Source organism: Pipistrellus hanaki (genome assembly GCF_964339955.1).
Source record: "Pipistrellus hanaki genome assembly, chromosome: X".
In the NCBI taxonomy this organism is placed as follows: domain Eukaryota; kingdom Metazoa; phylum Chordata; class Mammalia; order Chiroptera; family Vespertilionidae; genus Pipistrellus; species Pipistrellus hanaki.
This window is the reverse complement of record NC_140524.1, coordinates 8,932,455-8,960,109: the sequence shown is the minus strand read 5'-3', so window position 1 is coordinate 8,960,109 and position 27,655 is coordinate 8,932,455. Positions and strand designations below refer to the sequence as shown.

Genomic DNA, 27,655 nt, shown 5'->3' with positions numbered 1-27,655 from the left:
GTCCTCCTTCTTACAGAAAACCACATTTCTATCAGCATTTTATCTCATTGTTAAAAGTAACAAGAACTGTGAGGATTATGACATTTTATCCTATTTGTGAATTAACAAGATAGCCTGTTACAGTTTCTTGGGTGCCAGCCGAAGACAGGAGACTTCCGGGTCCGACACAAAGGATAGTTTATTATTCACAATAATAGCAAGAGCCCGGATATTGGTTCTTATGCCCAGGAAGCCCAAGTCCCCTGATGTAAAATGGTCTTATGACAACTACATACGTATAAAGTAGGCTGCATTATGAGAAAGGGAATCTCAGTTTGGGAAGCTCAAAACGTTTATAATGGGTAGTAAGTGCCCTTCCCTTTGCTCTTGAAGGAGACATTATCTTTATTATATTGGAATAAACATTCCTTCCCTTTGCCACAGAACAAATCATTCTGTCTTCCACAGATTCAAAGCAAACCTGCTCCTTACGTCAGAGATACTATCTCAATCTGCCAAAGCTGCTTGCTATTCAAACACCTTTAGAAAGATAGCTTCAAAGAAAGAAGAGTCAGTGTCTTTCATTCAAGAGTATAGAAACATCAGACATATGTAGAATTGCCTTCCAACAATATGAGTGAAATTGCTGGTAATATGTCTTCTTCAAACATAGGTTAATGTCAAATTTCTCTCTGACTTAAAGTATCACCTACAGTGTATAGCAAGAATGTCAAACTCAAAGGCTAACACGGGCCAAATATATAAGGTTTAAATTTATGTGGGTCACAAAAAACACACCAAAATCTTCAATTTTCATGGAAACGTAGGTTTATTTTCATAGAGATATGCTGAATATAAAGGGATGAAAAAAATGAGTCATCATTAACATAAAATAATAGAACATTTTAACAAAAATTAGTATTTTCCTTGAAAATTAACTTACCAGACACTGAGTTATTGCACAAATGAATAAGTGGAACACAAATAAACCTATTTTTTTTGTTTTCCAAAGGGAGATATTTCCTGTTGCGCACACCAAACAAGTCAGTACAAGACTAATGACGTGGCCATTGGCTGCTAAAATATTCGCTGCTGGTATTAGTGGAGAGAAATGGTGCGCCTGCACGTAAGGTATGTATTCATACCAGCAGAATGGACTAAGACATATAATATATACACAGAATGGAATATTAGTCAGAAAATGGAATGAAGTTCTGATCCATATTGCAACATGAACCATTAAAAATTGTGCTAATTGCCAAAACCGGTTTGGCTCAGTGGATAGAGTGTTGGCCTGCGGACTGAAGGGTCCCAGGTTCAATTCTGGTCAAGGGCATGTATCTTGGTTACGGGCATATCCCCAGTAGGGGGTGTGCAGGAGGCAGCTGATCAATGTTTCTCCCTCATCGATGTTTCTGGCTCTCTGTTCCTCTCCCTTCCTTTCTGTAGAAAATCAATAAAATATGTTTTAAAAAATTGTGCTAAGTGAAAGAATCCAGACACACTTGGCAGAGTATGTGAAGTTATACTCACCTTCTCCTAAGACCAAATGGGCATTACATGTAAATTATAGAGCAATCAACCTGAATAACCAACTAAAGACTGGTTGAAGAAGTCTTATAACTAAGAAGCAGCCATTTCAAGACTGGTAAGAAGGATGGAGATATGAACAGGGCTGGCCCCACATCCACGTGCAGCAGCTGAAATTCTGGAGAGATGTCTCAGCAGTAGAGGCCCTACCTTAGGAGAAAGGGGTCTCAGCCCTATGCTGGGTTCCCCAGCCCGGAACACCAGTGCCAGGGATGTTATTCATCAGAGTGAGATGGGAGACTGCTACTTTATTGAAGCCATTTTACTTATGTAATATCTATAAGTTCATAGTGTTTTCTATGTGCTAGAACTATTCTAGATTCTTTACACGTATTAAATCATTCAGTCTTCAAAACATTTCCACAAAGAAAATAATTTTATCATTGCCAGGCACCCTTAAAGGGCCAAGGTAAAAAATCTTAGAGTGCACTGGTCCTGAGCTCTGGCAGAACGACAATGGCACAGGGCAAACTGGAGTCATACAGAGAGAGATTGGGTTGTATGATTTCAGGAAAAGGCCTAGAGGAACAGGTGCCAGTGTCCCTGTGGGAGCTAACATCGGAATGCAGTCCATCCTCCCTTTCTGAGAGCTGCCTATCGTTACGGAAAGATTTACAACCTTGTGGTTGAAACATTCTAGTCCCAGAGGTGCCCACCCTTTGCACCCCCAGCCCTATTGTCTGTAACCATTACACCTTGCCTGTCTGTAATGCTTACTTTTCCACATAATCTTTTCCCTTCCACCCAATATAAGTAGCTGGCTTATGTGGGGGCAGAGCAGGTTTTTGTGGATGACCTGCTGCTCTCCCATACTGCCAGCAGTATTGGAATAAACACTTATATGATTCATATTATTCAACCCTGTCTCTGCTTAATTGGCTCAAGTAGTGACAGGCAGCCTGGACCCCTTGGTTGTCTGGTTAGAAAAGTATCTCCTCCAAGATATGTGTTAATTACAAAGGGAAAAAATGTAAATTTACAATGGAGAAAACATTAACCAAGTTATCAAATTTATAATCAATAATGTCATATTAGTGTCATGCACTTTCTAATGTGATGAATCAAAGATATAACTCTCCTGTGGCATTCTTGCCAAAAATGCATTATCTCCATCTACTTGAGTGAAAACATCAGAAAACAAATTGAAGGTTATTTTTGCTTCAAAAGTGTCACGGTTATGAAAAAATTGAGGAACTCTTACAGAGTGAAGGAGACTAAGGAAACCTGACTACTAAATGCAACCAGTATCCTGTATTAGATTCTGGTACACACACACAAAAAAATATTAGTGGGAAAATGAGTGAAATTCTAATAAGGGCTGCAGTTAGTAGTGTTGTGCTGGTGTTAATTTTCTACTTTTTAAAATAATTGTGCTATAGTTATGTAAGATGTTAACATTAGGGAAAACTAGGTGAAGAATACATGGGAATGTGCTCTACCAGTTTTGTGACTGTAGCTCATAAAATGTTTAAAAAAATAATTAAAGAGAAAAATAGTAGTATGATTAAAATAGGTATATATGGGTGCTTGATAAAGGAGCAATTAATTATTCATTGTAGATTCTTGAAAATCTTCAAAGAGGGTACAATATTTAATTTGGAATTACAAAAAAAGTAGAAGTTTCCAAGGCCAGAAAAGGGGTGGAAGGGATTGCATTCAAAGTATGGATATTGGAGATAATTAATATCTATAGCATATAGCTTCTAATTTTATTTTTAAGTAAAATTCTATTCCTCCTTAACTCCATTTCTGCCAGTAACACTTAGCTTTAGAAGATCTTATTTATTTATTTATTTATTTATTTATTTATTTAGTTTTGCTAACACTTAAATTCTGAAGACTGGCTTTTAAAATACAAGTCTTTATAATTTACATTAAAATTTTCTCTCATCATTGATGGTTCAATCTCTCTCCTTTCCTCTCTGAAATCAATAAAATATATATTAAAAATTTCAAACTAAATAAAAGGGATCTTTCCTCCTTCTGCAGTATTAAGGGAAAGAGATTGCTCTCTAGAAACATAACCAGTTCAAATACATTTATTTGATCAGACGTTATATTAAAAAAAATTTGCAAATATACCAAATTTATTTTTCCTGCACAACATGGCAACCTGTGTTAGTTTTCATATCTGTTATCAATTTGTTCCGTTCTCATTTAATAGAAATCTGTCCTTGGAAGTATAATTTGAATAAAGCATTGTGAAAGAATGCCTACGTTTGAATTTCGTCCGGTGACAGTTTCCTTGACATAGAAATATGTAATTCTGATTGGTTGTCATACTTGATAGTTTCTTTCCCTTATAACAATGTTTTAATTGATATCTCTGTGTTCCTAAAGAAAGTATTTGTAAAATTTTCTATCACAGTAGAAAAGAGCCATTGATACATTCTTCTTCTCCCACAGGCAAGAAAGTGGAAAGGTCAGTGAATCTACTAGATTTCTTATTTTATTTTATTTAAATATTAGCTTCAGGAAAACTCTTAATGCTTAGAATCATGTGCTCTGTTTTGGGTATGATGACTTGTAGAATATGGCTAAAGAATATGATGAATTGAAGAGAGGTACTGGAGATGAAATTTGGAAAGTAGGTCAAGCCTTAACTGTAAAAGGCTTTGAAGGCTAAAATGTTTAGAAATAGCTTTACAAATGTATCTAATTTTTAGTTTATTCTCTTTGGACAGCATATTAGAAAGCTTTCCTATTTCCAGTGTTCTTTTACTTGGAAAAATGAAGAATTGATGGCTCCTTAGAAATTCTGTTTTACTAGTTGTTAAATAATATGTCAACAATGCCATTAAAATCTTCAGAATCTCTGTCCTGTTTTTATGTGCTTCCAAATGAATCTTATCTCTTTCCCATAGTGAAAGGAATCCTACTAAACCAATAAATGGAATGTAAAAGAAAATAGCAAAAGACTATAGAACCCTGTGTAGTTGGTACTATGGTGTTCTCCAAAACATCTATTCTATTCTTCTGTGTGGAGAAACTACATTCTACATTCTTTGGGTGTGTTCTGATTAAAATATTTCTTGCATTAATCTCATCCTCTTCATCAAAGTAAAGTGTAAGAGAAATCAGACTGATCATATAGAAGAGAAAAGAGTTAAGAGAAAAACAGAGAAAAAGCATGATTGCTTTGATCAAACCATGTCCTGACCAAACTTGGGACACTCCATTACATGAGAAAATAATTGTATTTATTACATAATCTACTTTGAGTTGGGTTTCTGTGGTTTGTCTCCAAAATCATTTCAATTGATATAATCATTTTGCTGCATGGTAAGGACACCTTGCTGAATATTTATATCAGGCAAATTTTCAATACATACCTCTATTGCACTTCTCACATTTTACCATGATCATGGACTACTTTCATATTCAAAAGAAATAAAACACTGTACCAAAAATATATACACATATATACTAAACACACGTGTGTAAATACATATTCAATATTTCTACAACATTGGGATCACAGGAAAATATGTGTTATGTGCTGTTTCTGTGTTCTATTACAGGTTATATGTACTAATGATTAACATATTGTATTTTAAGTGTTTCTCATGTCATCCAATAACCATTAGCATATCACTGGGGATTTATATTGAATATTACAGTAGTTTTAAAAAATAAATGCCCTCTACATTCACTATTGCACCTCCAATTATTTCTTTGTTATAGGTCTTAATGGTAGAATCACTTACTCAGGTAATGGCCATTTTTATAGCGTATAAAAAATGCAAAGTACTTTCTTGATATTTTGGTCAACTTTATATTATACCAAGCAATATATTTGTGCCTTTTACCTCATGATCATCAGCACAGAGCAAATTATCATGTCTTAGAAGTACATTAGTGGAATCTGCAGCCTTTGGATCCTGGCCTGATACCCTAAAGTAAGTGTGTTAATGGTACTGAGGGACTTCCAGTTATGGCCAAGATGGAGTAGCTCCTTTCCTACCAGTTCCTCTCACTTAAACTAAAAATCTCTGGAAATAATACACCAAACATAAAGGAACTCTAAAAGGAATCAACAGCAGGTTAGATAAAGCAGTGGATCAAATCAGCCATTTAGAGGACAAGATAACATTAAGCACCAAAGCAGAATAACAAAGAGAAATACTTATTTAAATGAGTAAAGTCTAAGGGACTTCTGGACAACATCAAGTGTAACAATGTCTATATCATAAGGAGATACCAGAAGGAGAAGAGAGTGAACAAGGGATTGAGAACCTGTTCGCAGAAATAATGGCTGAAAACTTAACCTGATGAAGGAAAATGTCACACAAGTTGAGGAACCAAAAAGAGTCCCTATCAAGATAAACCTAAAAAGGCCCATATCAAGACACATCGTAATTAAAAATGGCAAAGGTTAAAGACAAAGAGAGAATCTTAAAAGCAGCAAGAGAAAGATATTAAGTTACATACAAGAGAGCTCCCATAATGCTTTCAGCTGATTTTTCAACAGAAACACTTCAATTTAAAAATGAACAGATAACTTCAGTTCTCCAAAGAAGATACTCAAATGTCAAACATGAAAAGATGGTCATCATTACTAGTCATCGGGGAAACAAAAATTAAAACCACAATCAGATACTACTTCATGCTCACTAAGATGGCTGTAATGGGAAAAAAATGGTGTTTCCCATAGATTTATAAACTCACAGTGTCAAAATACTAAATTCCCATTATAATTATAGTAATTGTTTTGATTATAGGTTTCTGTTAGATTATTCCTTTCAAAAGAACAGTTTACATTAGAAAGATCATACACCATGACCAAGTGTGATTTATTCCAGGTATGCAATGATGGTACAATATCCACAAATCAATAAATGTGATACATCACATAAACAAACTGAGAGACAAAAATCACATAATCATATCAATGGATGCAGAAAAAGCGTTTGACAAAATGCAACACCCTTTCTTGATAAAAACACTCAGCAAAGTGGGAATAGAGGGATAACACCTCAACATAATAAAAGGTATATATGATAAACTCACAGCCAACATCATACTCAATGGGCAAAAACTAAAACCATTTCCCCTAAGAATAGGAACAAGGCAAGGATGCTCACTTTCACCACACCTGTTCAACATAGTGCTGGAAGTGCTTGCCATAGTGATCAGACAAGAAGAAGAAATAAAAGGAATCCAGATTGGAAAAGAAGAAGTAAAACTGTCATTATTTGCAGATGACATGATATTGTACATAGAAAACCCCAAACACTTCATAAAAAAAAACAAACAACAAAAAAACCCAGCTAGACTTAATAAATGAATTCGGCAATGTAGCAGGATAAAAAATTAACACCCAGAAATTTATGGCTTTTTTATACACCAATAATGAACTCACAGAAGGAGAAATGAAAAAAAAAAATCCCATTTACCCTTGCACCAAAAAAAATTAAGATACCTAGGAATAAACTTAACTTAGGAGGTAAAAGACCTGTACTCAGAAAACAGCAGGACATTGAAAAAAGAGATAGAGGAAGAAATAAACAAATGGAAGAACATACAGCGTTCATTGGTAGAATCAACATAATTAAAATGTCCATACAATCCAAAGCAATTTATAGTTTCAATGTAATCTTCATTAGAATATCAATGGCATATTTCACAGACCTAGAACAAACTCGCCAAAAATTCATCTGGAATAAAAAAAAGACCCCAAATAGCCACAGCAATCCTGAGAAAGAAGAACAAAGTTGGAGGGATCACAATACCAGATATCAAGCTATATTACAAAGCCACTGTTCTCAAAACTGCCTGGTACTGGCACAAGAACAGACATATAGATCAATGGAACATAACAGAGAACCCAGAAATAGACCCAATTGTGCTCAATTAATATTTGACAAAAGAGGCAAAAGCATATAATGGAGTGAAGACAGTCTCTTCAGGAACTCCCATTTGACCCAGTAATCCTACTCCTAGTAATATACCCCAAGAATCTAGAAACACCAATCAGAAAGGACATATGCACTCCTATGTTCATAGCAGCACAATTTACAATAGCTAGAATTTGGAAACAGCCTAGGTGCCCATCTGCAGATGAGTGGATTAAAAAACTGTGCTACATCTACACAATGGAATATTACGCTGCTGTAAAAAAGCACCTCTTACCATTTGCAACAGCATGGATGAACCGGAGAGCATTATGCTAAGTGAAATAAGCCAGTCAGAGAAAGATAAATATCACATGATCTCACTCATATGTGCGATAAAATTATCAAGATAATTTAACAAACAAAAATAGAGACAGAGACAAGGTAACACTGAACAGACCGTGCAACCTCAGAGAGAAGACAGGGGAGTGGGGCGGGTAAGAGAGCAACCAAAGGACTTGTATGCATGCATATTAGCATAACCAGTGGACATAGACACTGGGGTGGTGGGGACTTGTCCTGGGGGGTGGGAGTGGCTGGGGTGGTCAATTGTGGGGGGGAAATGAAACATATGTAATACCTTAAACAATAAAAAAGAACAGATTAATAATTCATGTGCAAGCATCATTTATAAGCTTTTGCTTATGAAACTAAACATCTGATTGGAGAGAATGGTTAAATTATGAAAATATCCTTATGTCGATTTTAATGAAGGTACTACAGAAATGCATAAGACAATATCTAATAAACTGATATCCTATATCTATATTCTATATGGAAAAGAGTATACCATGAAAATGCATATGCAAAATTATTCCAGTTTTGCAAGTGCTTATTGAAAAGGCAACATAAAATGTTCATATTTTGCTCTGAGGTGGGGGGAATGGGAGGTGAGCTTACACTTGACTTTCTCCGCGTCAATTTTCTGAGTTCTGCCCGCATTGTGCATACATTTCTTTAGCAGTTGATGAAAAGGGGAGAGAAAGAGAAAAGAAAAAAAAAATTACCCTCAAGAAGTAAAGTCTGGGAAGGACCAGAGAGTTAAAATTACCTAGAGATTGGGTCAAGATGGCAGACTGAGCACTAATGCATTTCTCTCTTTTTACCACAAATCCCTTTAAATGACAGGAAGGGCAGGTTTCTGTACATAAAGAATAACTCCAGAAAGGCACGGGGTAAAGGAAAGGGCGAATTCCTAGAAGATGGAAAGCAGATGGGGCAGGGGCACCGAGGTTGGGCTAAGGTAGTGTGGGAGCAGGGAGCCCAGGGGCTCTGAACTGCAGAAAGAGACGCTGGGGGGAGGGGGGGATGTGAGCGGGGGCTGCTCCTGATTTGGAAAGAGGCAGGTCCAGGAAGGAACCAAGAAGCGCTTCCCAAGCTCCGGGCAGAGGTGGGCGTGAGAGTTGGGGGAGGAGGGCACACGTTGTTTGGCAGGAAGGGGAGGCCACTCTCCTGGCAGGAAGCTGAGATACAGAGGGAGGAGACTGCTGCAGCAGTAACAGCGGCTGGTGGGATCCCGAAGTGGCATAGGGGCCTCTGCTGCCGACTGGGACGCAGCGGGGCCCCTGAGCTCCGTGCTGAAGACACAGCCGCCATCCTCCTCGCCTGCCTGCCACGCACTTCGTCTGAGGATCCTCCTCCTCCACCAGCTTCAGCGAGCTCCCTTCTTGGCGCCTGCTGATCATCTTTCCCCTCCAGGCACGCAGCGAAGGTAGCAAAGTGCCTGATTTGGGCACGTGAGGCTCTGGGGAGTCTGTGCCACTTGGCACGATGTTGGAAGCCCGGTGGGAGGAATAGAGGGTGCCCCCTATTTCTTTGACCCTAACGGCAACTCTCTCTCTCTCTCTCTCTCTCTCTCTCTCTCTCTCTCTCTCTCTCTCTCTCTCTCTCTCTCTCTCTCTTGCGTAGCTGGAACGAGCCTGCCTGGGAGGAAGGTTACTGCAGGCACACGCCAGGATACCTTGATTTGCAGCCTTCGGGAGGAACTTAGGCGTGGGTGCACGGAGTGCACTAATTAGGAGACAAAGCTCAGCGTGTCATACTTTGAATTGATTTTTTCTCAGTCTCCTTTCTTGGCCTGCCTTGCAACTGTGCTTCTCTCAGGCATGAAGCCGCCGTTCGCAAAGGCGGCTGCAGAGCAGCGGTCCAGAACAGGCTCCAGGCATGCTGGTGTGCCGGTTTCCGTGATGAAGAGGAAGGCGGCACACAAGAAGCACCGGAGCAGACCCCCCTCCCAGCCTCCGAGGAACATCGTGGGCTGCAGAATTCGGCACGGATGGAAAGACGGAGACGAGCCGCTGGTACAGTGGAAGGGAACCGTTCTGGATCAGGTACCTGTAAACCCCTCTCTGTATCTTATCAAATATGATGGCTTTGACTGTGTTTATGGACTGGAGCTGCATAAAGATGAAAGAGTGTCATCACTGGAAGTCTTTCCTAATAGAATTGCATCATCTACAATCAGTGATTCACACTTAACAGAGATTCTGATTGGCAAAGCAGTGGAACATATTTTTGAGACAGAGGAAGGTTCCAAAAATGAATGGAGGGGGATGGTCTTGGCTCAGGCACCTGTCATGAAAACATGGTTTTACATTACCTATGAGAAGGATCCTGTTCTCTATATGTACCAGCTCTTAGATGATTATAAAGACGGTGACCTGCGCATCCTTCCAGAGGCCAATGATTCTTCTCCTGCAGAGAGGGAGCCGGGAGAAGTCATAGACAGCCTGGTAGGTAAACAGGTGGAATATGCCAAAGACGATGGCTCCAAGCGAACTGGCATGGTCATCCATCAGGTAGAAGCCAAACCCTCTGTGTACTTCATCAAGTTTGACGATGATTTCCATATCTATGTCTACGATTTGGTAAAAACAACCTAGATGTCATCTTGGAATCTGCCAGATATGTGAGACTGTTTGTAAAATCTGTGCACACACCACGTCTTTGATTGCTTTCCAATTTGTAAGAACCATCTTCTCGCTTTCTGCATGCTTTTTGCCTGGCCAAAGAAAAAGGAGCTGAAACTCAGACATTTTGGGAAGGAAAGCTTTTGCTCTTCTCTCCATCTTTTTTTTTTACAGGTTCCTTCCCACAGGACAGTGATTGATTGATCTAATTGGTGAGAAGGGTAAAGTCTGACAGCCATTGGCCCCTACTTCTGTCTTTGCTGGTGTTAATAGTTTAAATATAGGTGAACACCTGTTGCCTCATTCTTTTGGACACTCGGACTCTCTCTACTCATTGAACTATGAAGCTTCCGGAGATGTTAAGTATGACTGGCTGGGTAAGTTTCTTTGCAACCTTAACTCTTCCGTCCAGGTAGCTTCAAAGTGTAATTTTGAGGAAGAGTGGGAAGCCATTTTGGTCTCCTGTCCAAGTTGCATTTTCAATTCTGTCTGTACTGAGAGTAAGACTAACATATTGCTCCCTTTCTGGTTCTTGCATCTATTGCTCAACTTGTTGCAAAATCAAGAGGGTAATTACTTTTCATTTTAGCATATAAGTATAGGCTGAGAAACCTTTTGAAATTAATAAGAGGGCAAGCATTTGGGAACTGAACTCCCAAGTGGAGAAATCAAGGTTTTTCATCAATGGTATTAGAACCTCTGTTGTCTGCAATAACTCTGGGTAGGACCTGCAGACTTGGAGTGGGTTTTAACAAATGCAGGCCCTACAGGCAGACTTTAGCACAAATAGTCTTTGCCAACCCAATGGAGCATTAAGCCAGGATTTAGCTAGAGTTCTCAGTCACACGGTATAGCCTGAGTTTATCAAGTGTTGTCAAGTCTGTCCAGGACCTCAAAATGAAAAGAGCAAAAACCTGGAATCAGGCTGAGATACGGATTTCTTTCCTATACCGAGACTCAGAATGTTTAGATTAAGTTTTAGATTTGATTCTTTTTAAAAAATATATATATATTTTATTGATTTTTTACAGAGAGGAGGAGAGAGGGATAGAGAGCCAGAAACGTCGATGAGAGAGAAACATCGACCAGCTGCCTCTTGCACGCCCCCTCCTGGGGATGTGCCCACAACCAATGTACATGCCCTTGACCGGACTCGAAACTGGGACCTTTCAGTCCGCAGACTGACGCTCTACCACTGAGCCAAACCGGCTTCGGCTAGATTTGATTCTTAGGGAACTTTTGAGTCCCAGCATATGAGGTGAGCAAGACACTTGCTAGAACTATGAAAGACTTCCTCATATAAACTGGTGGGCTCACCTTTTATGTTGTCCAAGAACTATGGGACATATAGATTAGAATCAGTGCCAGATGATCAATAAGCTTAATGATGTTTCAAGAGTGTAATGCTGGCATTGGTAGATAGAAATCTAATGGGTACTTATTAGTGTTTTGTTTTTCAATTTTATCCTGTTTGTTGTCTGGTCCTAAGATACTCATATGCACAAAAGGGTGAGCCTTACTGTGGCACAAAACTAAGTATTGGGATGGGTACTGTACCTTCCATTATTGAAGGCACTGGTAAAGGCTAATCAAAGCCTAGGGGAAAGGGTTAAAAATAAGTAAGGTTTTGGAGAGAAGCACCCGGCAAAAGCCAACATTTTCACACCGGGTATCTGTACAAGCTCCATTAACAGTAACAGACAGGCCTTGGACTTCTGCAAATATGGGGCTGGGACGTGTGGCAATACAATCAAACACTTGGGAAATATCTTCCAAGTTAGTTTAAGTTCACAGGTCATGGATTCTGGACTGCTAGCACAGACAGACTAGCATCCTGCTGAGGATGAAACCAAGAAAACTCTCTTTTCTCCCATGTTTTCTCTGTCCTATGTATTAAGTCCTGGTAATATAAGTTTGCTTCCAGTGACTGGGAATTAATGTGCTTTCTAATTTTGGGGTGTGAAGATGATACTGTGGTCATCTTTTTAAAAATATGTTCTTATTGATTTCAGAGAGGTAAAAGAGAGAGAGATAGAAACATCAATGATGAGAGAGAATCATTGATTGGCTGCCTCCTGCACGCCCCACACTGGGGGGTCGAGCCCCCAACCTGGGCATGTGCCCTGAATGGGAATAGAACCGTGACCTTCTGGTTCATAGATCGACGCTCAACCCCTGAGCAACGCCGGCGAGGCCTGTGGTCATCTTTTGACCTATTGATACTGTGGACTCTTAAAAATATATAACATGCATTTGTTAGATTAATTCAGCTTCTAACGTCCTGAAGGAACTATACCTAATCAAGATGAAGACAGCGCAGGCTGTGGCTGCTGAACGAACCATACATCTATCCAGACATCTCTGTGGGATCCGTATGGCTGAAATGAGAAAAACAAGAAAATGTGAAAGGCAACATTTTGGACTTTAATTCCTTTGGACTTTAAAATAGAAATTTAATTAGGAGCATTCATTTCTCCCTTGGAGTTTAATCATTAGAGTGGGTTTTATATAGTTCAAATTAAGGCATTTTCATTATGTAGTTGATATTCTAATTTTTGGAGTATTTTAATATGCTATCTTTGGGGTTCATTGTGTAATCTTTGTAAACTAAATCATATAATGTGGTTGGACATAATTATAAATTAGCGATAAAATGGTGAGTGAATTTTCAGCCTGGGGTATAATGTAGCCTTGGAATTAATTTTAATTACTGCTCTATTCTGACTTATTTCAGAGCCTTCTAGGGTCAAACACAGAACTGCTCACCAGTCTTCCACAGATGGAAGCAGGATTTTCCTAAGATAATGTTGGTCTTCCCCACAGGGGACAGCCATAGTCTTGGGTGTTGACCACTATGGCTTAGAGAACAAAAATGTCCATGGATATGATGTCATCTTCTTATGTCTCTCTCCATGTTCCTGACCCAAGAAAAATAATAATAATAATAAAGGACTCTCACAAGTATTTGAAAGAAAACTTCTACCCACCTCCACTTGCCCCTCATTCAGTCTTCCTTCTGGGAGGGGGAATAACTTGGTAAAATTGAGAAAAAGGGTTATTATGGATAAGCAGCCTAGTCCTCTCTTGGCTCTTCAGCTCATTTTCTCACAGCAAGGTATGGGAAAGAAGGTAGCCCTTCACTACATGGCTGAATAAATATCTACTTTCGACTTGGGGTAGAACTACATTTCAGGTTCAGGTCCAAAGCATGTTCTCCAGTCCAGATCTATCAGTAATAAAGCTGGTATTGATTTTTTTTCTTTTAGAAATGTTAATATATAAATTGTTTTTGGAGAAAAACACCTGTTTCTGGTAAAAATGCAATGGTACTAAATGTTATAAAGTAAAAACCAATTTTCTTTCCCCCTTCTCACTCTTTCCTCAGTTCCTCAGTCCCACTTTTCAAAGATAACCACTGTTACCAGTTACTATGTATGCTTGCAGAGATAATCCATGTATGTACAAGCATATTATGTATGTATGTGTGTATATCAGTTTTTTATACTAATGGTGGCATATTATACATGCTGTTCTGAATTTTGCTTTTTCACTTAACAATATATTAAAGCTGATATTTAATCCCACTTTGATGCCTGTGAGTATTTTTTATTACTTATTACAGAGAGGAAGGGAGAGGGAGAGAGAGAAACATCAATGATGAGAGAGAATCATTGATTGGCTGCCTCCTGCATGCCCTCCCACTAGGGATTGAACCCACAACCCGGGCATGCACCCTGACTGGGAATGGAACTGTGACCTGCTGGTGACCTGTGTGTATTTTTTAGTTGATTTAAAATCTAGAGGAAAAGGGAGGTGTGACTAATTCAAACCTGAATCTGGTTTAATGAAAACTTACACATACCTGCAAACCCACCATTTCTGCCTGGCAAATTTTTCTACCTAGTAGAAAGTGAAATGTATGTGAACATGATGGATTCTGTAGCAGGAACTCCTTGAGAGAGGCCTGCATATTTTTGTTGAGGTAAGTTCAAGGGAAACTCAACTATAAATTGAAGCTGTGGGAAAAAGTTAAGGTAATATAATAAGTAACCCAAAAATGAACAATATTTTTTTTATTTCAACTTGCACTCACATATACTGTCATATGCAAATGTATGAGTTTTTATTTGCCTTTTCTAATAGAATGATTTACTGCATGTAACAGAAAACCTATTTTAAACAGGTTTAAACAGTTACCAAACATCATTAACTCATGTAATTAAAATAATCCAGAGGTTAGATGGGCTTCAGGCATCGTTTGATTGAGGCTCAGGCTCAGTGTGTGATTATTTAGTGTTTTCCCTACTCTATATGTTAATTTCACTCAGTTTTCCTTTCCTCATGGTAGCAAAATTGGACCAGCAGTTCCAAGCTACCACAGTTCCAGTCTAGACGAAAATAAATAACCTGTGTGCTGCGATGCATTCTGAAATGGCTTAGGTCACATATCTGGATCAGTCACTGACGTCTTGTGGATTAAATGCAATGCACTGAATGGCTTAGCCAGGGCATGTGTTCTATTCCCGAATCCTAAGATGTATCTCCCAAGAACCAAATGGATTCCCTGTAAATCAAGGGCATGAGGAGTGAATGCCATGAACCAATCACAAATGTCTACTATTGCTTCTCATTTTGGGTAGCAAGCGTACAGGAACACCTTTCTTCCCACGTATCTACTTTGAAAAAATGTCCACACCTACATATAGTGAATTTATGTTTTCAAAGGGGAAAAACCTAGTCTTATCCAGTTACTGCATTTTAGCATTTAGATCTCTAGTTGATAGGCAACCATCTTCAGATCCATCATCCTAGCAGTCTCATCACCTGCAGTTAAATTATAAACTACCCCTTCACCCCAACATACCCAATATGCAATTGGGAAGAAATAACCAGGGGAAAGCTACCATTTTTAAAAAGGAGGAAGTAGAAAAAAATAGTTTCTGGTTAAAAGAATATCATAACCTGTTAGACAAGTACTCCCTGCCCTGGAAGTAAAGTAAGTCTTCTGGTCAGCCAGCCTCTTTTGGTTCTCTAAAAGGGTCTCCCTTGGAGACATATCTTTGGTGAATATATTTTCTGGGAGATAGAGAGCTTTACCAGACTACTTCACCTTATATCTTGTGCCTGGAAGTTCTGGGGTTAAACTGTTGTTGGCTAGAATTGGACTTTGTTTAATATAATAGTTCTTGCCCTAGCTGATTTGGCTTAGTGGATAGAACATCGGCCTGCGGACAGGAGGGCCCTGGGTCTAATTCTAGTCAAGGGCACATGCCCAGGTTGTGGGCTCCATCTCCAATAGGGGGTGTGCAGGAGGCAGCTGATCAATGATTCTCTCTCATCATTGATGGTTCTATCTCTCTCCCTCTCCCTTCCTCTCTAAAATAAATTTTTAAAAGTTATTACAAATATAATGGTCCTCAAACTTTAGCACATATTAGAATCACCTGGAGAACTTGTTAAAGTACAGATGGCTGGGGCCCACCAACAGATATTGTGACTCAGCAGGTCTAGGGTGGGGTCCAAGGATATACATTTCTAAAAAGTTCTTACAGGAGACTGATGCTGCTGGTCCTTGGACCCCCACGTTGAGAATCACTCAGTTGTAGGTGGCAATTGTGTGAGGACAGAATCATTATTTCCTTAACTTACCTGATAATAAATTTATCTGGGGTACTTCCTAAAGTATAAATTGCTAGCCTCACCTTCGATTCAATAAATCAAATATCTTGGTAGGCAAGTGGGGAAACCTGAAACAGCTCTACTATTACTAGACATCCCAGGTGATTCTTAACATCATCATCAATACTGATTGGAAAACACTGGTCTAGGAAATTAAGCCACTTGTGACGATATGGATGGATCTTGAGATTATTATGCTAAGTGAAACAAGACAGGTGGAAAGGGACAAAAAATATATGTTTTCACTCATATGTGGAGTTAAAAGCAAAAAAGTAACAAAAACTAACAAAGCAAACAAAAACTCATAGCTGCTGACAACATAATGGTGGTTACCAGAGAGAAGGGGTGGAGGAGGGTGAATTGCTAAAAATTATAAAATATATAGACACAGACAGCAGTGTGTTGATGTCCAGAAGGAGGGAGTGTAGGGGCTGGGTGGAGGTGGCTAAAGGGGGCGGGGGAATGAGGGACATCTGTAATAGTGTCAACAATAAATAAAAAATATGGTAAAGAAGGAAACTAGGCTTATGCTGGTCAACATGCTATGGAGTATAAAGGTATCAAATTATACTGCTGTGTATCTGAAAATTATATATTGCTATTAACCAATGTTACCTCTAAATTTAATTTAAAATAAATAATAAAGAAAAGTATTACTGAAGTTCATAATACATAAGGAGATATAGAGCACAGGTACTATGTTTGGCAGAATAATGCCCCCACCCTCCCCAATATATCCATGTCCCAATTCCCAAACCCTGTGGTGATGGTATCTTAGATGGCAAAAGAGACTTTACCGGTGTTATTAGCTATCTTAAAATGGGAAGATTGTTCTGGATTATTCAGATGGGGCCAATGTAATCACAAGGTAGGAAGATCAGTCAGAAAAGGAGATTTGATGATGGAAGTAGAGTCAGAGAGAGGAAGAGAGTGACGGTGAAACAAGAGTGAGAGATTTGAAGATGTTGCGCTGCTGGCTTTGAAGATAGAAGAAGTGGCCGTAAGCCCAGGAATGCAAGTGGCTTCTAAAAGTTAGAAAAGGCAAGGAAACAAATTATCTCCTAGTGCCATCAGAAGGAATGCAGTCTTGTTGACTCAGTTGTGTCTGCTGACTTCTAAAACTGTAATAGAATAAATTTGAGATGTTGTTAAAAAGAAAAAAGAAAAAAGAAATACTGTTAAAGACTGGCAGGGAAAGAAATATAATCTACAAAGGAACCCCTAATAGACAATCACTGGATAACTCAGCTGAAACTCTACAGTTCAAGAAAGAATGGAATAGCATGCTCAAAATGTTGAAAGATATAAGTGAGGGTTTATATATGTGTGCTGTGTTTTGTTCCATTGATCTATGTGTCTATTTTTGTGCCAGCACCATACTGTTTTGATTATTATAACTTTATGGTATAGTTTGAGATCAGGGAGCATGATATCTCCAACTCTGTTCTTTTTCTCAAGATTGCTTTAGCTATTTGGGGTCTTTTCTGGTTCCATATAAATTTCAGTATTAATTTGTTTTAGTTCTGAGAAGAATGATATTGGTATTTTGATAGGAATTGCATTGAATCTGTAAATTACTTTGGGTACTATGACCACTTTAACATTAACGATATTAACCCCTCCTATCTAAGAGCATGGTGTATCCTTCCATTTATTTGTGTCTTCAATTTCTTTCTTCAGTGTTTTAGAGTTTTCAGAGTAGAGGCCTTTTACCTCCTTAAGTAAGTTTATTCCTAGGCATTTTTTTATGCAATTGTGAATGGGATTGTTTTGTTCTGATTCTTCATTATTAGTATACAGGAACATGACCAATTTCTGTATATTAATTGTGTATACTGCTATTTTGCTGATTTCTTTTATTAATTCGGTTATTTTTGGTGTATTCTTTAGGATTTTCTATATAAAGTATTGTGTCATCTGCAAATAGGCCAGTTTTACTTCTTTTTCATATTTGGATGCCTTTTATTTCTTTTTCTTATCTGATTGCTATGGCAAGGACTTCCAGTACTATGATGAATACTAGTTGTAAAAGTGAGCATCCTTATCTTGTTCCTGACAAAGAAATAGACAGAGATCTGAATAGACATTTTTTTCCCCAAAGAAGACAAGCAGATGGCCAATAGGTGCAAGAAAAGATGATCAATATCACTAACCATTAGGGGAATGCAAATCAAAACCACAAAGAGACAGCTCCTCCTATCTATTAGAATGGCTATTATAAAAAAGACAAGAACTAATAAGTGCTGGTTAGGATGTGGGAAAAAGATAACCCTTAAGAATTATTGGTTGGAATGTAAATTGGTTCAGCCACTATAGAAAACACTATGAAAGTTCCTCAAAAAATAAAAAATGATACTATCATATAATCCAGCGATTCCAGTTCTGTGTATTTATCAAAAGAAAATGAAAACACTAACTTGAAAAATGTATGTACCCAAATGGTCATGTTAGTATTCTTTTTCATTTATTTAGCATTATTTAGGTTATTTACAATACCAACGATATAGAAACAACCTAAGTGTGCACGATAGGTAAATAAGATGTTTATATATTATACACATACAACAGAATATTATTTAGCCACAAAAAGAATGAAATCTTGCCATTTGCGACATGAATGAACCTTGAGGACATTATGCTAATTGAAATGTCACACAGAGAAAGACAAAAACTGTATGATCTCACCTATATGTGGAATCCTTTTTTAACTTAAAGGGGTTCACTCATGGTTTCACATTTCTCATCTAAAAATGGTGTTTAGCCTCAAATTCTAACAGTAGGGAATTATAACCTACCATTCTTTAGATGTTAATACTGTAAACGCTGACTGTAACACGTAGCTTGTAGATAAACAGCATGTTTGTATAAAAATCCTAGGAACTAACTTCAAAAGATACAGACTCCAATTTTAGTCATCCCAGTTCCAGGAGATTTTCTGACCTTTAATCATAGAACCAGGATGTTGAAGACAAGATGACGCACATGAGACCATCACTTGACCAGTTTCAAGATCCTTATCGGAATAGACTGTGCTGTCCTGCTCATATATATAGAGAACAGATTGAATGGGGGCCAGAGGCAGGGGTTAAGGGTAGGCAAAATGGGTGAAGTGAGTCTAAAGGTACAAACTTTCCATCTTAAAATAAAGAAGTCATGGTGCTCGCTTCGGCAGCACATATACTAAAATTGGAACGATACAGAGATTAGCATGGCCCCTGCGCAAGGATGACACGCAAATTCGTGAAGCGTTCCATATTTTTAAACCAAACACCTTTTTCTAAGCAAGCAAGTGTTCATGATAATAATGTGGCACACAGACGCAAAGGTATCCCCTCCAATGATCTTTACCTCCTCATGTCCGTGCATTTGTGTAGCTCACCTTCCTTGAATTAGGGAGGCACCTGAGACCTGCTCCTAGAATTGGCAAAGGTGATGGGATGGAACCCTCTTAATTAGGTTATGTTTATGGCAAAGGTGCTGGGATGTCACTCTCTGATTACTTTATATTCTGTAAGAAGCCATCTTAGCAGACTGGAGCAAGAAATTCTCCTTGTTGGCCTGATGAAGTAAGCAGATATGTTGAGGAAACCCACATGGAAAGAAACTGTGTCTGGCTTCTAGGATCTGCAGATGACCGTCAGCTAATAACTTGCAAAGAGTCAGGATTCTCAGTCATAAGACTCAAAGGCAGTGGTAGGCAAACCGCGGCTCACGAGCCACATGCGTCTAGTGAGCCACAGTTTGCTGCTCTGTTAACTAATGAGTTTGCCGACCACTCCTAAGGGAATAAGTTCTGTCTAAAACTCGAATGAGCTTGGGAGCCCATTCTTTCCCAGGAAAGTCAGCCCTTGGATTGCAGCCTGGGGAGACCTTGAGCAGAGCACCTAGCTATGCCATGCCCTGAGTACTGACTCACAGAAACAGTGAGGTATTAAACATATATTGTTCTGAACTGTGACATTGGTGGGTATTTGTTACCAGCAATATTAAACTACTACTATTGTTAATAATACTAAAGTATTATTATTGTTACCATTATTGTTTTGTCTCTTCGATTAGCAGCTTGAGAGACCCTGCCTTATTTCTCTTTGTCTTATTTCCTTTGGCCTGAGGAACTGCAAACATTGCTCGTTTTGCAGGTCTGCTGATGATGGACTTTCTCAATGTTTTTTCTGAAAATAAAACTTTTATTTTGCCTTAAAAAAAAAATAAATAAATAAAGAAGTCATGCGGATATGATGTACATCATGAGAACAATAGTTAATAATACTGTATTGTATATTTGAAAGTAGCTGAGAGAGTAGATCTTTAAAATTCTCATCACAAGGAAAATAATCTGTAAAATGTATGGTGATGAATGTTTTTGTTAATTTAATTTTTTGGAGTGACACTACTTAATTTTTAATTTCACCATTTATAAATTCCACCAATCAAGGACTAGGCATGACAAGAACAATGCAAATGCTATAGATTAGGCCATATGTTAAACATGAATTGCATTAGCCATAGCTGGTTTGGCTCAGTCGATAGAGCTTTGGCTTGTGGTCAAGGGCACATGCCTGGGTTGTGAGCTCAGTCCCCAGTAGGGGGCATGCAGGAGGCAGCCAATCAATGATTTTCTCTCATCCTTGATGTTTCTATCTCTCTCTACCTTTCCCTTCCTCTCTGAAATAAATTAAAAATATTTAAAAAATGAATTGCATTATTTGCCCAGTGAAATGAGTCCCTCAGTCTATATGTAACAGAGGGAATTCCCAAACTGGGAGTTATTTTTTTTCCAATAAAAATTTACCTACCATTAAGGCTGCTGCTCTCCTGCAAGAGAATGCCTCAACTCAATGAGAGAGAATACAAATTATAACTAACATATTTGTATCCCTGAGATTCAGGAGGTGGTTTTCCAAAATTCTATTTTGGACAGAGAGAACATCTGCTATATACTTTGTGAGTTACAGTAGGAGACATTTTCTTGTAATATTGTTTATTCCATGAACCCCAATCTGTTCTCTCATGTTGAAGCATAGGCAATTGATCCCCTTATAGGTAAGACTGAGTCTTCACTGGATCCAAACCATATCTGCCTGGGTGTAAGAGGTTCCCCTCTTTTGTTGCCATATCTTCTTCTTCTTTTTTTAACGGGAGAAGATAAAAGTTTAATACATGGGTAATTCACATAGACATAATAAATCCATGAAAATTCTACAGACAGTGAGGCAACCTTGTCAATATAAGGCATATTTTGAACAAAGGAGAAAGAGGAAACAAGTTATTAGATTTCAGAAGTGAGAATAGGCGATTTGCAGGCAGTGAGGAAGAGCGTAAAGGAACACACATGGCAGCAAAATTCTTTCCAGGAGACTGAGAAACTATGAGACATGAGGGCGGAGGTATTGAGCAAACAAGCACCTGCCTGAAGCCCTCTTGCTTTCCACACTTAATTCTAATTAGGCGAAGGCTGCATCCTAAGATGCCCTTTCTGAAAGGTTTCTCTGTCTGAATCTTTCTGATTATAAAAGAGGCGGGAGGGGGTTGTCAAATGTTCTAGCTGAGTCTTTTTTCTTAATAAACAGCTTTAAATCAATTCTTGAAAAAAGCAGCATCAGAGTGGCAGAATGTTAGTCTCTTCATAAGCAATTATGAATTGTCTGTTAAACCAGTATTCCTTAGGTTGGTAAATTTATGAACAAAGTAATTTCCAAAAATACAGTTTCTTGAGCACAATTTTTTTTAAAGAATGCACATGTAGTAAAGCTTATTTATTATACAATCCTATGAGGTTGTTTTTTGTTTTTTTGTAAATGTAAAGTGTTATTTTTATTGTTGACAGTATTACAGATGTCCCCCAGGTCAGCCCCTTTGCCCCCCTTCACCTAGTCCTGGCGTCCCCTCCCTTCCCCCCCTGAGATCTGTCAGTCTGTTCCACATATCCATGCCTCTGGATCTATGTTGTTCATCAGTTTATTTTGTTCATTAGATTCCACATATGAGTGAGATCATGTGATACTTGTCTTTCTCTGACTGGCTTATTTCGCTTAGCGTAATAATCCTCAGGTCCATCCACGCTGTCTCAAAGGGTAAGAAATCTTTTTTGACAGTTGCATAGTATTTCATTGTGTAAATGTACACAGCTTTTTTTTTTTTTTTTTTTTTTTTTTTAATCCTCACCCGAAGATATTTTTCCATTAATTTTTAGAGTGGAAGAGAAAGAAAAAGGCAGAGAGGATTACCGATATGAGAGAAACATAGATTGGTTGCCTCCTGCACGCGCCCTGACCAGGACGTGGGCTGGAGAGGAGCCTGCAACCAATGTACATGCCTTTCACTCAATCGAACCAAAGACCCTTCAGTTCGCAGGCTGACACTTTATCTACTGAGCTAAACTGGCATACACAGATTTTATATCCACTCATCTACTGATGGACTCTTGGGCTGTTTCCAGGTCTTGGCTAATGTAAATAACATTGCTATGAACATAGGAATGTATATATTCTTTGCCATATCTTCTTTTCCATTTCTGTAGCTGTCTTTTGGAACTGAAAAGAAAAAGAATCTTATTAACTTAGCAGGGAGCAAAGAACATTCTCATGTCTGGATAATTTGATTGCTTACTGCTGCTTGTTTTGCTGCAGCATCAGCTAAATGATTTCCTTTGGCTTCCATGGTGGTAGGTTTAAAATGGCCTGAAATATTGATAATTTCAAATTTTCTCATTTGCTTATGACATCTAATAATTCTGCAACCTGTTTTTTTTAATTTTTTTTTTTTTTATAAACTGCCCTGAGTAAGTTAAGAAGCTTCATTGCTTCCATAGCATTCCTAAATTCATGAGTTACACCAGAGGCATAGAGATGATTGTTGTAAATATTGGCTATTGGATCTTTGGTCAATTAACAAGCTCAATTAATTGGATTTGCCAAGCATATTTTATTTCAGGTAAATAAAACCTTTCAGTTAAATCCACAATGGGAGTTACTGTAAATTCAGCTCTGTAATGTCCCTATTCCTCTTTAAGATCCATCTGTAAACCAAATTAAGTCAATAAGAGTTTCCTGTAAATCATTCAAACAAGAAAGTGTTCAGTAGTCTAGCTAGTGTGGCTCAATGAGCATCAACCTATAAACCAGAAGGTCATGGTCTGATTCCCAGTCTGTCAACAAGCCCAGGTTTTGGACTCAATCCCCAGTAGGGGGTGTGCAGGAAGCAGCCAATCAATGATTCTCATCATTGATGTTCCTATCTCTCTCTTCTTCTCCCTTCCTCTCTGAAATCAATAGAATATATTTAAAACTAATGCTCTGGTGCACAGATTCGTGCACATTGAAAGGAAATTAATTAGAAGGTGGCAAGCAGGGTGGGACTAAGCAAGATGGGCCAGACACACCCTGGAATTAACCTCTGGCTGTCCCTCTCTGGCTGGCTTCACCTGAGGTGGCACTGCAGCTCGAAGGATGTTTGCATAGTGAGTGGGCTCCCTCCAGCAGGTGGGGTCCCTCGGCCTGGCCTGCAGGGATTGGGCTGAAACCAGCTCTCCAACATCCCCCAAGGGGTTCGGGATTGGCGAGAGGGTGGTTCTTGGGTGACGCACCCTAAAATTGGGCTCCCTCCTCTCTGGTTCCTGGTGTCACTCAAGAACTGCAGCTGCCAAGTCACTGCAGCTCCGCAGCTCCTGCATTAAGTATCTGCCCCTGGTGGTCAGCGTATGTCATAGCTACCAGAAAGATCCTCGGATGGTCAAACAGTCGGACAGTTGCTTAGGCTTTTATATATAGAGATAATAATAAAAAATAAATAATACTTCCTTTTTTAAAAAAAGAAAGTGTTCAGTAAAAATGAACTAACAAGCAAATGGTGACAGACCCATAGCAGGCTGATAGCTGTGGTGTGTGTGTGGAAGGTGGGGGGATGGAGGGAATAAGCGAAAAAGAGGAAAAAAACTAATGGGCACAGACAACAGGACAACAGTGTGGTGATTGCCAGGGAGAGGGGGTGTGGGGGTGGGTGGAGAAGGTAAAGGAGGGATAAATGGTGATGGACAGAGACTTGACTTGAGGTAATGAACACACAATACAATGTACAGATGATGTGTTGTAGAATTGTACACCTGAAACAACTAAATTCAATAAAAAGGGGTGGGGGAGAATTTTTTAATGCCCTGGCTGGAGCATTGTCGCATACACCAATTCCCGGTCAGGCCACCTACTTAGGTTGTGGGTTTGATCTCTGGTCAGGAGGCATATGAAAGGCAACTGATTGATGTTTTTCACATCAGTGTTTCTCTCTCTGTGTCTCTCTCTCATCAATAAAACTAATCGTATCCTTGGGTGAGGATTAAATGAAGTGTTCAGTAAGTACAATGCAATCATGATTATCTTCATCCTTTAATAAAGGTAGTAAAGTTGCTGGGTTAAGACTGTTACATCATCCTTAACTGGTTTTGGCTTAGTACAGTGGTGGGCAAACTCATTAGCCAACAGAGCCAAATATCAACAGTACAACAATTGAAATTTCTTTTGAGAGCCAAATTTTTTAAACTTAAACTTCTTCTAACACTACTTTTTTAAAATAGACTCATCCAGGCCGAGGTATTTTGTGGAAGAGCCACACTCAAGGGGCCAAAGAGCCGCATGTAGCTGGAGAGCCACAGTTTGCCTACCACTGGCTTAGTGGATAGAGCATCGGCCTGCGGACTGAAAGGTCCCAGGTTTGATTTCGGTCAAGGGCATGTACCTTGGTTGTGGGCACATCCCCAGTAGGGGGTGTGCAGGAGCCAGCTGATAGATGTTTCTCTCTCATTAATGTTTCTAACTCTCTATCCCACATATGTCAAACACAAGGCCCGCGGGCCAAATCCAGCCCGCCAGGCCTTGCAATGTGGCCCGCACCTCGCTGTCATCACTGCACTCCGCTGTCAGTTTATGACATTGTCAGTTTATGACTGTTCAGTAAACCATTCGGCCCGCGATTTAGGCTGGATTTTAGATTTTGGCCCCTTCTCTTATTGAGTTCGACACCCCTACTCTATCCCTCTCCCTTCCTCTCCGTAAAACAAAAACAAAAACAAAAAACACAATAAAATATATGTATTTAAATAAAGACTGTTACATCAAGCTATAGTAATTTTATGTGCAGAAAGCAATAGTACTTCACAAGAAACCAGTTGGCTGACTGAGTAATGCTGAGTATCCTAAGAGTTTAGCAAAGATTCAACAGAATGAGGAACATAAATGGTTAAAGGAGAACCCATAAACATCTCCCACTTGTTCCCAAAACATGGCTGTAGTAGAGATGGCTCTCATATAGGGAGGGAAAGCCTTTGCTACTGAGTCTGATTATTGGCTTCAATATCTCATAGGTCTATATTTCTGACTTAGGACTCCTAAAGCATTTCATTGATTTTCATGTATGAAAAGAAAGAAAGGAAATTTATGATTAGGGTGTCCAGAAGCAAAAGCTTTAACTAATTCTTCCTCTAGGGATTCTATGGCTTGTTTTGTTTCAGAATTCCATTGGATTAAATCAGGCTGATGTGATTTTAATAAGCCATATAGAGGTTGAGCCATTAATGAAAAATTTGGAACCCAGTTGCAAGAGTATCCAGTTAACCCCACAAAACGTCTAAGCTGCTTCTTGTTCTTGGAAGAGGAAAAGAGAGGATTCCTTTGAGTATTTCATGGTTAATTAGCAGCCTATCTTTAGATATAAGATGACTAAAGTACTTTACTTGGGGCAAACAGAATTGAAGCATGTCCTTTGAGACCGTATGTCCTTTTATGGCTAGCTGTTGTAATGGGTAAATTGTGTCCTTCGGGAAGTCTATTAATGTGCTAAAGCATAAAAGTAAATCATACCCATATTGGAGTAAATTGGAACCTCTGGGAAAATCGACATCATTTAAATCAGCCTTCAGTATTTGAAAGAAATAGGTGGAACTCTGTATATCCCTGGGCATTAAGTCCAAATTGGTGATCCTTCCAGGTGAAGGAAAGAGATACTAAATGTCTTTTTCTACAGAAATGCTGAAGAAGAGCACTACGTAAATGTATTACTGAAAAATAATTGGCAGTCCTCAGGAATGGCTGATAATAGGGTACGGAACTACAGAATGTCTGGGAATAACTATTTTATTTATAGCTCTGAGTTCCTGTAAAATCTTTATTCTTTACTATTAAGTTTCTTTAATGGAAGTATAGGAGAATTGCAGGGGCTCATACATGGAATCATAAGATTAGCCAGGACGCCTTAAGGCATCATGAGCTGCTCAAGAGGAGGCTGCATCATAACTGGCTCAGGAGGAGCTGCATGTAGATGGGTGAGAGGAAACTACATGCCACCCCTAGCCCCAGTGGCTGCGGGGAGGCTGGGGCTGGGGGCAGGCCAGAGCGGAGTCACAAAACACAGGGCTGCCTGCTCCAAGCCTCCATGGCAGGGCTGAGAGCAGGACCCCAGAGGACACACACAGGGATGCATGCTCCCAGCTTCTGTGGCCTAAGCCGTCAGTAGGACATCCCCTGAGGGCTCCCAGACTATGAGAGGGGGAAGGCTGGGCTGAGGTTAACTTCAGCTAGTGCATCAAGACTTAAAGGACATTGGTGAATATTAGGCAAAGACAAAGTACCCACAAAGGCCTTCTTAGTTTTCCCTCTTAAGCTGATTTTTTTTCCTTTTTAAAAAAATATATTTTATTGATTTTTTACAGAGAGGAAGGGAGAGGGATAGAGAGCTAGAAACATCTATGAGAGAGAAACATTGACCAGCTGCCTCCTGCACACCCCCTACTGGGGATGTGCCCGCAACCAATGTACATGCCCTTGACCGGCATCGAACCTGGGACCTTTCAGTCTGCAGACCGACGCTCTATCCACTGAGCCAAACCGGTTTCGGCTATGCTGATTTTCATTCCCCCTTAAGTATTGGTAAAAAGAAGGGGTAATGCCCTCCTGCAATCCTCGGAGCAATCCTATGCTTGCTCCTGTTTCCTTTCATTTACTAAATTCCATTTCATCTTTTTACAACCCTTTAAAAAGAAGGTTTTTTAAAATTTATTTTTAGAGAGAGTGGGAGAGGGAGAGAGAGCGAAACATTAATCAGCTGCATGCATCCTGACCAGGAATCAAACCAGCAACACCTGTGGTGCACGAGATGATGCCCAACCAACTGAGCCACACAGGCCAGGCTTTCCAGAGTAAAAGCAGTCCCAGTTTTCCCCTGGTTGAAAAGGCCTTCAGGGAGGTCTGACATGATTGCTTAGTTGCTGGAGCTGTAAATTCATAATTTTAGTAGCTTTATCCTTTTCTTCTTTTTGAATAGCTTGAAATAATTGTCCAGTCAGAGTTGCTAGTTTATCAGCATGTGTGGTTGGCCAATTTAATTCATGTTGTTTAATGAGAACTACAAACTCCTCATCTAGTCTTTCCAGAAATGTTGAATTGAGCTTTGGATCATTTTAATTAGTCTTAAAACTCTCTGGAGAGAATTCTGAACACAGTTTGAAAGATTTTCAAGACGTTCAAAGAAAGCATATATGGTTTCATCAGCAGAAAGTTTAATTTAGAGGTATCAAAAGAGATCCATTCCAGTCATCCCAAGCAGCTATCACTTTTAGTT

General features: G+C 39.1%; 1 protein-coding gene across 1 annotated transcript; it reads left to right on the top strand.

The window, feature by feature from the left end:
- Positions 1 to 8,936: 8,936 nt before the first annotated feature.
- On the top strand, positions 8,937 to 13,956 carry SPIN3 (spindlin family member 3). The gene is made up of 2 exons (XM_084870046.1): positions 8,937 to 9,174; positions 9,372 to 13,956. The coding sequence occupies exon 2, from the start codon at positions 9,569 to 9,571 to the stop codon at positions 10,343 to 10,345; it is 777 nt and encodes a 258-aa protein (XP_084726172.1). The 5' UTR covers positions 8,937 to 9,174; positions 9,372 to 9,568; the 3' UTR covers positions 10,346 to 13,956.
- Positions 13,957 to 27,655: the final 13,699 nt, after the last annotated feature.

Bases quoted from the DNA above. Each gene is read 5' to 3' on its own strand.
- SPIN3 (XM_084870046.1), top strand. From the start codon at position 9,569: ATGAAGCCGCCGTTCGCAAAGGCGGCTGCAGAGCAGCGGTCCAGAACA.